The sequence below is a fragment of the Hypoxylon trugodes genome, assembly GCF_022578975.1.
Source record: "Hypoxylon trugodes strain CBS 135444 unplaced genomic scaffold F4822scaffold_9, whole genome shotgun sequence".
Taxonomy (NCBI): Eukaryota; Fungi; Ascomycota; class Sordariomycetes; order Xylariales; family Hypoxylaceae; genus Hypoxylon; species Hypoxylon trugodes.
Genome location: NW_026250024.1, coordinates 360375 through 374764, shown reverse-complemented (window position 1 = coordinate 374764; position 14390 = coordinate 360375). Strand labels below are relative to the sequence as shown.

At 46.1% G+C, this 14390-nt stretch overlaps 3 protein-coding genes across 3 annotated transcripts; 1 reads left to right on the top strand and 2 right to left on the bottom strand.

Moving 5' to 3' along the window:
* Nucleotides 1–292: 292 nt before the first annotated feature.
* On the bottom strand, nt 293–1589 carry F4822DRAFT_445889 (uncharacterized protein; the record flags this gene model as incomplete). The annotated part of the gene is made up of 2 exons (XM_051463440.1): nt 830–1589; nt 293–772 (listed from the first exon to the last, which is right to left on the bottom strand). Exons 1-2 carry the CDS (start codon nt 1145–1147, stop codon nt 293–295), a joined length of 798 nt encoding a protein of 265 aa, XP_051310224.1. The 5' UTR covers nt 1148–1589.
* A 6844-nt stretch (nt 1590–8433) lies between these two features.
* F4822DRAFT_363887 (Pleckstrin homology domain-containing protein) lies at nt 8434–12243 on the top strand. The gene is made up of 5 exons (XM_051456155.1): nt 8434–8879; nt 8941–9643; nt 9696–9937; nt 9994–10705; nt 10762–12243. Exons 1-5 carry the CDS (start codon nt 8624–8626, stop codon nt 11987–11989), a joined length of 3141 nt encoding a protein of 1046 aa, XP_051310223.1. The 5' UTR covers nt 8434–8623; the 3' UTR covers nt 11990–12243.
* An 802-nt stretch (nt 12244–13045) lies between these two features.
* F4822DRAFT_432995 (uncharacterized protein) lies at nt 13046–14257 on the bottom strand (the record flags this gene model as incomplete). Its single annotated transcript, XM_051461754.1, has 2 exons — nt 13046–13577; nt 13632–14257. The coding sequence occupies 2 exons, from the start codon at nt 14255–14257 to the stop codon at nt 13046–13048; spliced, it is 1158 nt and encodes a 385-aa protein (XP_051310222.1).
* Nucleotides 14258–14390: the final 133 nt, after the last annotated feature.

The following is a 14390-nucleotide window of genomic DNA, read 5'->3' as shown; positions in this document are numbered from 1 at the left end:
ATTTAAAGCTGGTTTGGCCGTCAGATTGGGTACTTGGTGAGCGAACTTGGATCCGACGCAAAGTAACATCGTAACAGTCACAATCCACGGATGATCGGCTAAAACTAGACAGGAGAATTAAAATTAAGAAGAGCATATTACCCTTTCTAGTGAACGAAACTAAGTAACGGGACGGGAATGGGTAACATGCGAGGCGAGATCTGTTCTGTGTTCCGGCGAACCAGTCTGTGCGCCACTACAAGTACCAGCTTTGCAACAATGTAGGTACATACCCTGTTGTTTAGATACAGGTCTAGGTACAACTGCTGTCATCTCCCGATTCATCATTCAAGTCCAAAGCTCTGATGACGATCGTAGGTTTAGCAGTTAGTCTTGCATGCGGCTCTTCTTTTGCGAATTCCTCCACAAGCCGATCTCGAATGAATCTCTTCCTGTCCGTTGGGTTCTTTTCGGCTGATGCCCACTCGTGGATGTTGAGCAACACATCACTGCATTCAAAAAACCCTGGCTTGTCATGACCATCTTTGGTATCAATCATATCAGTCACCCCAATCACCCAAAACATGGCCATATGGAAAACATCTTCATCGAAATCTGCATTATGCTGTCTCCATGCAACATAGAACTCTACACTTCTTTCATCCATAACCACGCCAAAAACAGCGGCCTCTTTGTAGTCGGAGATTGCATTGTGAGTAGCTTGTAATGCTATTGCGCAGGAAACGAGGCATTGTCGTTGCGCGTCCCAAAAAGTACCGCCACCTCGCGTCGACTCCACAATCAAATAAGGGAAGCATACGCCTGTTAATGATATGTCGCATGTCTATACATATAGGTTGTCCATTCGAAGAGCATCCCAATGTTTATAGTTCTTGAAGTGAGGTAGGATGCCGTCGCGATATCCATAACGCCTATATGACACTGGGTTGAGTAATTTTGTTGGATTTGGGAAAAGATTTAAGAAATCCTTCGTATATTCGCTCTCATACTGTATGCTAAACTTGTCTAAAACGTCTCTCCACGTGAGTGGCAGCCCTGCCACCATTTTGTCGGTCTCGATTCGCCCGTGTTGGATCAACTTCTTAAAAGCTTCATAATCCTCTTGTTTTTGACCATAGCCTTCTTTGTCTTTGCGGGAGACCCGCATTTGCTGGGTAAGCTCGCGGACCCAATCAGGGGCTTCGTCCGTGTCGATAGGTATGTAGGGTTTAATGAAATTGGCCTTAAGCCAGACATCATATCGGATTTGGTATTCATCATTTGATCTGCCTTTGAATATGGGTTACCGGTTTTGGTCCAATTGGATACACGATCTTGTATGATTTGAGGGGAAACGTCAGGGGAGTGATTTGGTTGCTGAAAAGTAGAATGTTCGTCCGCCATCAGTTGAGGCTCTCTCATAGTTTTTTGCCCAATGATTTATCTTTATTGGAATAGGTAAATAGACTATGCCTATATATTCTTCATAATTGCTTATAAGCCCATCCATATATCTAATTAATAGTAAAGTCCTTAACTTTTACAGTGCTAGACGAATGACTCGGTTATACTAAATGTGATAGATCGTATATAACAAAAGCAGGTATATTTTCAAGTTTGTAAAAAGCAAAGTTGCTTGGCCAACGATCCTATAGAATACTTAGACATATGGGTACCTAACTGTACGCCTATGAGCTATTTCTTGTCAAGGTTCTACTGAAATAAGTAAAGAAATAGTGAAGAAATTCAACTATTATTACTAAAAGGGTTTGAAGTTCAGATCCGAATGATGTATACCTAGATGTACCTAGGTACCCAATTAAATATCATAACGATACATAACGATACGATGTTTGTTTCGTGTAGTAGTAGTGCCGGAGCGGGTCTTGCAGCAATAAAAATCTCCACGTTCGGAACCCCAGACCGGTGACCAGGTACTATGCCCACCTTGCCCCCTTTTGATGATAAGAGTTTCGACCTATGTGATCCAAAAAACATTGCCTTGGTGAGGTCGAAAAAACTCCCAGTATGGTAGGTCGTCCCATATGTCGCCATATTAATCCCTGGTTTGCTGCAGGTTCCTGAGTGTTTCAGGAACATCTTCTAGGGTCCGATGGAATATGCGACAAGGTATCCCGGACTCATCTTGGATTACCAAGTTGAGGGTTTGAGATGCTCAAATCGAGAGATCTGTTACCCAGTATGATAGGCATAGATAGACAATCGTGTTTTGAAATAGAACTCATGATGTGACGATAGTAGGTGGCAATCGTCGTATTAATGGCACATCAATGATGTTAACCACTCATATTGTTTATAAGTAGGCAAAACGAAAAGGCGGAAAAGTCAAGTTCAATGGCCTTCAAGACCGTCGTATTGTGAATATGCGAACGCAACACCTATTCATCCTCCACATGTGGTCGCTGAGTTCATTCTGCGGTCGCCATTGGTCCGAACGGTTAGGTGTGTCCTTGGGAGATACGCTAACGCAGATCTACACTGCTATGTATCAGGGGAAGGATTCCACTGGCACTACCCGGCGAGCACACCCCTTCTCGGCCAAATATATGCAGCAGCTGACGTAAAGGCGCTTTGGTCCGCAAAACCACGCTATTGGGACAAATTCTGCGAATGCATATAGTGTAGTATTCCAAATAGGTAGTGAAGACTAGGCGACTGATACGCTGTAAGTCCCTAGAGACGTTATATAACTTACCTACATATAGGTACTTAATAACCTAGTGAAGTTAAGTACCTGTATGGTTTTCTGGCCCCTCCCCGACGGCGTGGTGTTGATACAAGGTAATGGGTTGTCCCTGTCGATGATTTTGTTTCTATCCATAGATCTTATAGATGAATAGCAAAGTGCTCGGCAGCTGAGTGTCGTCTCTGCCCTCTTATCCCCATTTAGGAAATTCAGCCACGGGATTTATTATCCGATTTGTCTTAACGATGAATCCTAAAACTGGGCAGCTGAATATCAAAAGTGATAGCGACAAGGGGTTAATGGTTGTTCGACCGACCACTTAGAAAGTCGAAAATTGATCCCACACACCTGCCTATCTGGAAACGCTGCCACTCTCGCCACGTGGACTACGGGGTTCTGCGATTTCGGTAATAGATGCAACTTGATAACCGCGTTGCTGGTATGGATGCACCTATGATGCTTCAGCTCATTAGAAGAGGATCCGTAGGCCGCCAAGACGACGAGATGGATAATAGAAGCTCTGACTGCATGAATCCGGGTGAATATAAGCGACTAGGTGACCGGGTATACATGGATTGGTATCCGTCCTTTGATGCTATCCTTGTGAAAGTGAAGTTTCGTAGCGAGAGGCCGCATCTTCGACCAATGCATCCCGTATAAACGCTATGAACAGTCATTAAACGGAGTGACGAGATCCGTGATGGTTGCAGGTCCCCTGGCTATCCATGTTAATAGTACATATGTCGTCATGAGCTGAGAGGGAATTGTCTCGTGACCCCACCACAGCCAACGAGTTGAAATATTGATTAGTGGTATAGTCCCGTAGTTTCGTATTGAAGATATCATTGGAAGGGATGCGTGTCTTTTCCATATAAGACGCTGATGTGAGACTCCCCTCTGGAATAGATTAACTGGCACACCTCCCGTTGCCATAGGGCGAAAAGCCATTATACTAGAAATGCATCATAGCAGCCTCGCCACGTCGTACTGCGTATGGCATTAGGGTGTTGTTTTGGATGTCATATTTTAGTCAAACCCGATAACTGGGTTGAGCTTCTGCCTGGTGGAGGCGGGCTTTCTGAGTTCTATCACTGGCATCTCGATCAAAGGGGCGCATCGCATTGGCCTGTACAAATGACTAGTTCTGGTAAGATCCGTATCGACTCCGAGTCTAGCAGCTGAGATCGGGACTCCGCTGACTGAAATCCGTTGGGAATCTTACGAATCGCAGCTTGGATTACCTACTTATGATGACATTAAAGCTTTTGTGCCCAATACCACAACCCGTTACAAACTCGGCATAGCGGGCTTTGTTGTCCAATGTCAAGACAAGTCTCTAATCCTTTGGATTCGGTCTGTCCGGGCGGCACTTTACCGGCGAGGGATATCTATGTATTAGCATGTCGCCTATCATATAGCGAGTGACTCGCCAAATCAGCCACATGCGGTTTATGATTATGCGAGTACGACGCCAGCGGCTGCTCACCAAAGGGCAAAAGATTCATAACTGCCGTTGCAATGGCGGAGTGGGATACGATAGGCTCGTAATCCGACAGGTGTCAGACAAGAACCCATTCGTACCACGATGAGATGAGTTGCTTGTCTTAAAGTTTTGGCTGTTGGTGTTATCATGTCTCGGGAGTCACTATAATATATGGACGAGTCGGGATGCGTCCGAATCTCCATCCGCGCCCTGCTTAGTAAAGAGGCTTTGTCAATTGTAGGTAATCGAATTGCCGTGATCCGCTTCGAAGGAGGCTGAGAGTAAGAGTTCTTCTTGGCTCTTGATTTGGGTGGCTGGTGTGAGAGGGAACGTGTACTGACTAACTGAGTATACGGCTTTCTTCTCAGCTAGTAGCTCAGTAGTCCTGTAAAGTCCTGTAATTGCTATTGGCTGGGCAAAGCTCGGCCGCAGGATTACATGGCGTCATCCCGGGTATGGTATGTTTTTGTCGAATACTCCATCATCAGCACCTGATGATTGGGCCGTCATATGCATTGCCGTCAAAGCGGGATTCCGATACGTCTCATGGAGCTGATTGAGTGGAGGTAGTAAAATGCATGAACCTGACTACCACTGCCTATTTCGCAGTCATTTAGCGAGGTATGTGCATTTTGAATCAAGATGTCGATGAATGTCAATTGATATTATCATATTGAATATGAGGTAAAAAAAGAATAAGATCTAAAAGTTTGATTGGTATTATCTTTTTTACGATTAAGCTATGATATAGTTAAATAAACCCCGTGGAATAACCTAATATTATCATACCATACAGTATACACAGGTACATGCATCATTAATGTACGTAAAAATGTTGTTTTAGTGTGTAAGTGCCCAAGTATCCAAGTACTGAAAGTTTCTTTTTGAAGTGCATTTACACTCATTATAATATCATATCGCTTAGCACCGAGAAATAAATTTCTTCTTCATCTTCGTCATAATCTTCAGTCATAGCGTTTAGAAGTTCATGATCTTATTATTGCTATTAAGACGCCACGTCAAGATTAAGAAAAGGGGTATAAGAACTAGTGGAGTAATCAAAAATTTAACGCCTCAGCTCTTTATGATAGGAAATTACGAAATAGTGGCAAGAGTAAGATCGAATGTTTACTTATTTCCATCGCTTTGACTTTTCTTCGTTGTTCTCTTTTCGCAACAGGGTACACTAACATTGATAGTACTGCTATCAAAAACACCGCGGCGGGCCACGTGCAGAAAGTTCCTAGCGCTAGCGCAGGACAGAGTTGACGCTATTCCCAAACTTTGGTTGGTACAGATACATATTTACGTGTAGTTTCTATGCTCGCTTCGAGATCTATCGATTCTAGCGATTCTAGCGTTCCTAGATCCTTTAGACGTGCTTTAGAACTTCTCGAACGAGCGGCTGAGAAGCTATTTTATATTGTCAAAAACCTGCAACGGGGATATTGCCGGATGTTAACCGGCCTAACTTGGATTGGCGCCCGGATCTTTCATCTCGTTTTGGCGCGTAGCTAAACAACAGTTCGCAGCCGGTTTCTCTTTGAAACGGGGTTATGGAATGATACTCTTATGTTTTATATCCGTTGGTATCACTATGGAGGTAAGTAGTTTAGTTTATTCCGATATTTACTAGATGACGAATTCGGTTACAGTCCTCTGGTAAACACTAATTATCAAGTTGGTGATAGAAGTGAACAGACCCAGCGTGTTTAATGATGAGCGAATGAAGTACTTAGGTACAAATCAACTAGCGTATACTTGTAGTTCGCTCTGATCTCTCTGGGTTGTTCCTAGTAAAGCGGGGGGTTAACTTAGGGTACCCATGGACATGGACTGCAATATGGTTGGAGACAAGGATCTAGCCCCCTTGTCAGCAAGGATATAGAAAATTCCTGTCCCATGCCTAAGTTAAACAAGTACCATGCACGGACTTAAAGTGCTCTTGGTAATGAGGGAACGGTTCCTCGATAATGGTTCTTCATCCACTTAGACTGTTCCCCTCGGGGTCCTTGAACCTTCACATCCAGACATACATGTACACACATACAGATTTCCCAACGCTCTGTCACGGACCGGTCCACCGGCAAGCTTGACAGGTTTATTGAATGGAACAGAACGTTTTCTTATTTCTTATGGCACGTACCCAGCCCAGCCCAGCTTAATGGATCTCCTACTACTAACGGCGGGGAATGAGTCAGCCACTGCACATACGTAAACTGGATATAATAAATATATAGATGTATACGTAGACAAGTGGCTGATGTACTTGATGTAGGTAGGTCCATCTCTGCGCAATTAGCGCTGAAGATATTCCACATTACATACATTACATACAGACAGGTACATGCGATCACTTTAGATTTATGTAGATTGATGTACATCCAAATGTTAAAGATGTGCGGAGTACCTTCAATGTTACAGCATGACAACCTTGTCCACCTTCCCCGTCTCGACAGGCAACTGCGAGGTACCCAACTACAGGAAAACGGGGCCACCCAAACCTAACCTAATGTAGGGGTTAAGCTTGCTAAAATACAAGGCACCATGACCCTGGAAGGGATCTCCAGAGTGCCGCACCCAAGTGATCCCACTAGATTATGATTGAGTTCAGCAGTGCAGTGCTACCTGGATGTACCTATGTATTGTAGTATTGTAATAATAAACGAGATAGTAATATGTACGTACAGGCAATAACCGTACATATCCCTTATGTGCCCATTTTCCCTTTTGCCTTTCCTCTTCAAGTCACTCAGTCGTTCAGTACTTCTCCTGCAATTCCTACCATTTGGAATATCCGACTTGACAGGCGACATTCTTCCTCATTATGGTTGTCGTTCCCTTCTTAACTATTAATTAGTGTTATTAAATGAAGGGTTGCACACTTTTAGTCGGATGCGATATAATCTAGCGGCCGCTAAAGAATTACTTACACCATTCAAGTCCCGTACCGTCGGCCACTCAATTCTTCTGTTACGCTGGGAGTCCAGGGTCTTACCTTGTTTCGACTAGGCCTGGGGAGGGGAGGAAAGGAAACAGAAAAAAAAGAAAAAGCAATTTGAAGGAGGGAACTAATACATACACCTCCCTATCCTATCCTATTCTATTACTTACTTTACATAGAAGGATTCCCCTTTTATTCCCCCCCTTCTCCTAACGACATATTGGCAACGTCCTTTTCGTCAGTTTTGCAGGGAGGGCTGGCAAAAATTGACTGATTGGTAGTCCCGGCCACCGAAAATTGGGCCATTAACTCGCATCTTATTGGGGGTCCTTGAAAGTGGAAGAGACTCCTGTATCCATCCTATCCTGTCCTGTCCTGTACCTGTACCTGTACCCTCTACATAGTCTAAAGGTGCCAGGCTAGAGGGAAGAAGTCTCTCGTCCACTTAGCGAGATCCTATCAACCTATCGACCTCGACTTCTTCGACTATTTCCCCCCAAAATTAAAACTTATTGCCCAAAAAGCTACCTACACCTATACCTTACATATTAATAATTTTCTCGACTGCCATTCATCTTACCATTTTTACGATTCCGTTGGAGATTTCGAACCCGAGCCCGACCAAACGAATTTGAAATTAATTTATCGAAAAGCTTATGTTCAATTCATCTACAACTACGCCTACATATTCATATCTATATGAAGAATTCGATCTGGTAAATCGGTTGAACGTATCAGTTTCAGGGGCCTTGCTTTTATTACAGATTCGTGCGCACTATCGCTTGTCCATTATCCAGCCCTCATACTATTACGAGCATAAGAAATACCCCCCAACTTGAAACAGTCCTTCAGCAGCCGGTTGTCACAGCCACCAGAAAAAAGAACGGCCCAACCTATATACTCCTCCGCTCTTTGACGCAACCAACTCCGAGTCTAGTCTTGATCTACTTTGGATTATTAACTAATATCCGTATATACTACCTATACTACTACCGCCTACCCACTTAGAAGATTTACCGTCGCCCTTACGTCGCCCATGTTTAGTCGATCATCGTCGTCTAAATCATACGGATTCTCTAGCTCTAACAGTACGAAGGATCGTGAGCATCGTGGAGGTCAGATTTCGAACCTGCTTGAGCTGGGTCTAAGGAGGCCTGGAGCCGAGTCACGCTCTCTGCGTTCTCTTCGGAGACAGGAGGACGACTGGAATAGTCTTCACAGTGTCCCGTCCTATCCCGAGAAGAGTAAGTTGCTTTTTTTTCTCGTCTCATCTTCCCGCTTACTTCTTTCTGTGCTTGGAACCTCCCCACCTTGTGACCCGTTACGCAGAAGCCCTGCGTCTTTCCGTTGCGCAATCGCAAGCTGATTGTGTATTTTTGAATTATCATTAGACCATTCCATCACTGCAGCAAACCTTCGTCCGTCGCCTCAACCAAATCGCGCACCGTCGCATCGCTCTGGTGCTTCCATAAGTTCTTCCGCTTCTAATAATACCATACGCCAAAACAATATGTCGGGCATGATGAATGCAGAGAGAAGTCGGACGAGGAGGGAGAGGACATTCGTCGGGAGCGAATGCGCCGTTTGCGAAGAGCCCCTGGAACACACACTCCGTGGTGAGAGGATCTTACAGTTTTCGTGCTCCCACGTCTCCCACGAAGCTTGCTTTTATGAGTTTATCCGCGAATTCGAGTCACAATATTGCCCATCATGCAATGCGCCTCTACACCTGGACACAAGCCGTGGAGGTAACGTCCTGGATATTGGTAAGTACTCTGTATGGCAATGTTGACTAATCGACGTACTAACTTTCGCCTCTCGATACAGAAAAATTAACAAATATGGTCCGATCGGCATCTGCGAGCGACAGCAGGTCGATAACCACGCCAACGCCGAGGGATGGTAGGGACGGCTGGGAGACTCAGAGTGGCCGGCCACACAGCGGCGAGTCTAATGGTCGTAGTATGGCACCCAGTAATGGCCGTGAGAGCGCAGCTCGTGGCAACCTTCGAGACAGCCGAGATAGTCGGGATACATCAGGTTCGGATCGTTACGCAAACGCTCATAGACATGGCCGTAGCGATAGTGAAGCGACTGGTGTCGCTTCATCAACAGGCTACCCCGAAACAGCGCAAAGTGGTCCGCCGCGCCGACATGATTATGATCTTCAAGCCATGGAAACGACGCCTGGTAGCCCGAGAGCTATGGCACGCAACCCGATACCACCACCGTCGGTCGTTGTTCGATCTGAATTCCCCACCATAACCCGCTCGAGACAACAGCAGACCTTAACATGCCTTGTCACAGTAGAAGTTGCCGACAACAAATGGAAGCCGGATCCCGAAGATCTTGGAACCGTGAACCCAGCACCGCAAATGCGCGTTGAAGATGCATTTGCGCAGAGGCCGCCATCGCCAGCGAGAAGTTCGCAGCCACGCTTTTACCCATACGAAGCGCCGGAAGTTTTAGAAGAGATGACTGAGAACTTACGGACTCGGGTCGATAATTGGCATGGTCTGGATTTCAATAGGTGCGATTGTTCCTATCCCACAATCTTGCGGTAATTAGCTAATAAGATATAGATTCGGAAAGCTTCGACTTTACGGCACTTTGAGGGTCGGTAAAGACAAGGTTTCATGGCAAGAATTGGAGTGTTATCTCTTCGCTGAGATGCTTATCTGCGTCAAAGAAAAGAAGAATCTCCCTCCCGCACAGCAGCAACAATGGGATGAGAACGGCATGCCTAGGAAAGCGACACGGTGTACCCTAAAGGGTTCTATTCTTATTAAGAAGCATCTTAATGAGGTCTCCGAAACTGGTACGGGTAAGTGGCCTGACCTATGTAATTGAAATAGCTAACTGATGGATTTCCTGTTGCAGTTGACGAGAACGTATTAACGCTTAGTCTCTCTGTCGCTGAGCTCCCGCAGTTCCATCTACGTTTTGAGAACCGAAACCAATTAAAGCTTTGGCAGCAAGCTCTTCTCGACCTTAACGCCGTTGAAGGATCCCCAGTTAGAAGTCCTGAGTATGAACGGGAGGCATCAGAAAATGAAGAGGATGATTGGGCTAGAGCGAATCGGCCTCAGCGGGTTTCATCAGTGGCCTCTTCCTACGGTGGACCCAAATCGGTCACGACGGCTCCCACCGAGTACACAAGCCTCGCTAACAAGTGCTCGACCATTTCGTCATTCCACGTACCGATTGATGTCGTCGTCGTGGTACCTATTTCTTCATCGATGCAAGGAGTCAAGATTAACCTCGTTCGGGATGCTCTAAAATTTATGGTCAACACTCTTGGTGAACGCGATCGGATGGGTCTTGTCACTTTTGGCTCGGGAGGAGGCGGCGTACCCATTGTCGGAATGACTACCAAGGCATGGCACGGATGGAACAACATATTAGCTTCGATTAAGCCTGTGGGACAGAAGAGTCACCGTGCGGATGTCGTAGAGGGTGCCAATGTCGCCATGGACTTGCTCATGCAACGCAAGTATAACAACCCGGTCGCGACGATTATGCTCATCAGCGACGCCTCGACATCCGATGCTGATAGTGTCGATTTCGTTGTCTCACGAGCTGAGGCCGCTAAGTAAGATAATCCCCATTGCTACTGAAATAACAATCAGCGATGCTAATTATTTATAGGATCACAATCCACTCATTTGGTCTAGGCATGACTCACAAGCCAGACACCATGATTGAGCTTTCTACGAGGACAAAGGCTTCGTATACCTATGTCAAGGACTGGATGATGCTACGTGAATGCTTGGCTGGCTGCCTAGGATCAATGCAGTCGTTATCTCACCAGAACGTAAAACTGAAGCTCAAGTTGCCGGAAGGTTCGCCTGCTAGATTCCACAAGATCAGCGGAGCGTTACAGATCACCAAGCGTGCTACGGGTCGTGATGCGGAAGCATCGCTAGGGGACCTTAGATTCGGCGATAAACGAGATATACTTGTTCAACTAGTTATCCTTCCCGATAATTCATCCCAAGAGCAACTACCTCAGGATCCTTGGGAGACAATCGTATCCGGCCTAGAAGCCCTAGGCGGACCTGCAGAACCTGATGACCAGAGAGCGGTTTCTGTCGAAGAATTGCCTCTTATTCAGGCAGACCTAGTATGGGGTGATATACTGAGGGATGGTACTATGATGCACCTTCCGAGGCAATCTCTACTTACCATCACAATGCTACCGGCGCCGGGTAGTTCGAAGAAGTCTTCCTCATGGCAGAACAACCCTCCGATCCCACCTCACCCACATATCGTACAACGAAGAATGGAGCTACTCACTTCCGATATGCTTACCCGAGCGTTAACATTGGTCTCGAGAGGCCAGCACGACCGTGCGAACACCCTCCTGAATGAAACACGTTCGATCTTGAAGGGATTGGGCAAGGGAGGACTCCCACCCGTTCCCGTGCCCGCTAATGGCAAATCGAACCCTTCCACCCCTCAACCTGGATCGGATGCTTCTCCTATCTCCGCTACACCGGATCGGAAACACACCCCATCGCCAACCGCCTCGGCTCATTCAGGTGCAAATGGTCTTTCGGCCCTTCCTAGGACACGATCGAATGACGGGTTGACATTAAGCAACGCGACCGGTATTGACGTTGGCACTGTTGCCGCACTTGATTCCGAACTCGAGGCTAGTCTTGAGTGGATCAGCCACCCTGCGGTCTTTGGACGGGACAGCCGTAAAGCCGTTTTACAAGCTATTGGTGTCATTAGTAGCCAACGAGCATTCACATTCCGAACACCGATAGAGAGCCTATGGGCTGCTCGTGTCAACGGTGTTAAGAAGCTAACAGATAAGAGCCGTGAGTGGAGAGAAGAAGCCGGCGGTGAAGGAATTATCGAAGAGCCGTAATGGCAGTATCATTTTCAATCCCCTCCTATTCTATCTATATATAACCACATATTCTCGGAGCCTCGACGCCCAATTAGACCAACGACCTCTACGGGACCATGTTTTGAACGAATATTCTGCTTATTCTGAGGGCTTACCTATCTAGGTGCCTATACATGTTTTGGATTTGCTTCACCCTTCAAATTTTGTTTCTTTTGTTTACTCCTCGAACCACTCGAGCCTTTTGACTTATTTCAGTCAAGTTTCTTATGACCTAAAGATACCATTTTACAGTTTTCTTCTTGCGTATACACCCCATACAACCCATCGTCTTCTATCAGCACCATTGCTATGTACGCCTACACAGCGTTTGTTTCGTTGGTTGTCGGGAAAAAAAGGAGGCCCTAAGATACAGGGATCTGATTTTTTGTTTTACGGTGGATATCAATTGGAAATATGTTTTCGGTGTCCAAAGGGAAAGGGTGGAAAGGGGGTGAGAGGGGAGCTTTATGGGTTGGTCGATAGTTTTTATTCTTGACGAGACGAGAGAACTATGCGACACTTGCAAGACCTACGTATACCTTTTTGGCTATGGCTTAGGAAGGAAGGGAAGATTGGTCGAGTGTCATTTTTTGAAAGCAAAGCGTTGTACATTAACGACTTGTAACGGTTTTTTTCCGGTATATAAAGAGATGCCAACCGGGGAGGAATATCCGGATCTTTGAAATCTGTATCAAGTAACCACTGTTCTATTATGAAGATGAATTGTTGCATTGTTTGGAGATTGTGATATGTGGTATTGTGTGATACTTGTATGGAATTGAATGTATTTGGTAGATGTACTATGGCTGAGATATTGCCCAGTAGTTAGATAGCAATTCAATGAGACGATAGTCTTAAGTAAATCAAGGGATCTTTAGTCCCAATTGTGATCGGCGTGAACGTTCATACGAGCTTACCTCCTACATTCTCGATGTTAACTTTACGAATCCCCACAATCACGGCAACCTCAAAGCGAAATAAGGAATCATCGAATAACCATTTGATATAAAATCTGCACACGCAGCCCCTCTTGTCCTATTTGACAAAAAACCCCTTCCGCCTATTAACCACAACACCCTCCCTCCTCCTCTTCAACAAACTCTCCTTCGCCCTCTGCGCATCGCGTCGTCGTCTCGGCGCTAACCCCGGATCCGCTTGTTCGGCTAACACGCGGTATCGCGTCGTTCCTACGATTTGATCGCGGGGTTTCTTACCCTCGTTTCCGAGGGTGTCGAAGTTTATTTTTTTAGATTGGGGTTTAATGGTTTTACGCTTTTTGAGGGCGGTTTTGTCTTCGTCTTCGTCTTCGTCGGAGGAATCGGTTAGAAATTCGGGGGGGAGGATGGTGGGGAGTTGGAATTTGTGCGCGCGGCGTCGGCCGGAGGTTATGGCTTCTTCGATTTCGGCTGTGTTGTCTTCGCTACCGCCGCGGTCGGCGGTGGGCTTGGAGTTTGGTTTCGTTTGGTGGACTTCGACGGCGCTGCGGGTGCGTTTTCGTCGTTCGGCTGCTTGGGTTTTGTAAAGGGTGTCTTTTTCTTGACGTTTGCGTTTTAGGGTTGCGGCTTGTCTGTGGAAGTGGGTTAGTATGGATTTATAATAGGGTAGAGAAAGGATCGCGTACTTATCGGCGGCTTCAGAGGCGGCTTGCGCTGCTTTTTGTATTTGCTTGGCGGCGGTTTGTGTTGATACGGCTTCGGGGGCATCATCGTCATCGCTGTCTTCTTGGTCTTCTCCTTCCTTGTCGCCAGTCTTCGTCTTAGCAGCGGCAGCGACGAATTTCTCTACATCGTCGTCGTCGCCAAAAACAACATGCTTGCCCTTGGGTTTAGGAGCGGGTGTCGCGTCGGGTTCAACTGATTGTGAGGCTAACTGCTGGCTTGCTTCATCTTCCAATTGCTTCGAGGCACTCGAGGGTTCAGCTTCGGGATCAGAGTCTTCCTCGACTCCTTGTGAATCGGACACGGCGCTTTTCTGAGATCTCTTGGGTTTTGAATTGCTGGATATAGGTATTTCTACCTCGAGATGTGTCTTTCGCCCACTGCCGGTACTCTCGTCTTCTCGTGTTCGCACTGCTAATCTTTGTCGCTTCGGTGGTGTATTTTGAGGATTTATAGTGGTGTTTTCGTTATCATCATTTCCGGTCGATTTCCGCTTTCCACGCGATGAAATCACTTCTTCGGGGGCATCTTCGTTCGTATTCTTTGCCTCTGTAGCTTCTTTCGCGCTTCTCCTTGTGGTTGGAGACATGGCGACCAGCAATCAATCGTATATACCGTAAAAAAATGATTGTATAATGATCTGCTGGTTGTAGGTGTAAATGTAGTGGTGGGATGTTTCTTCACAAAAAAAAAAGATTGGATTGTTTGTTGATCGATAAGAT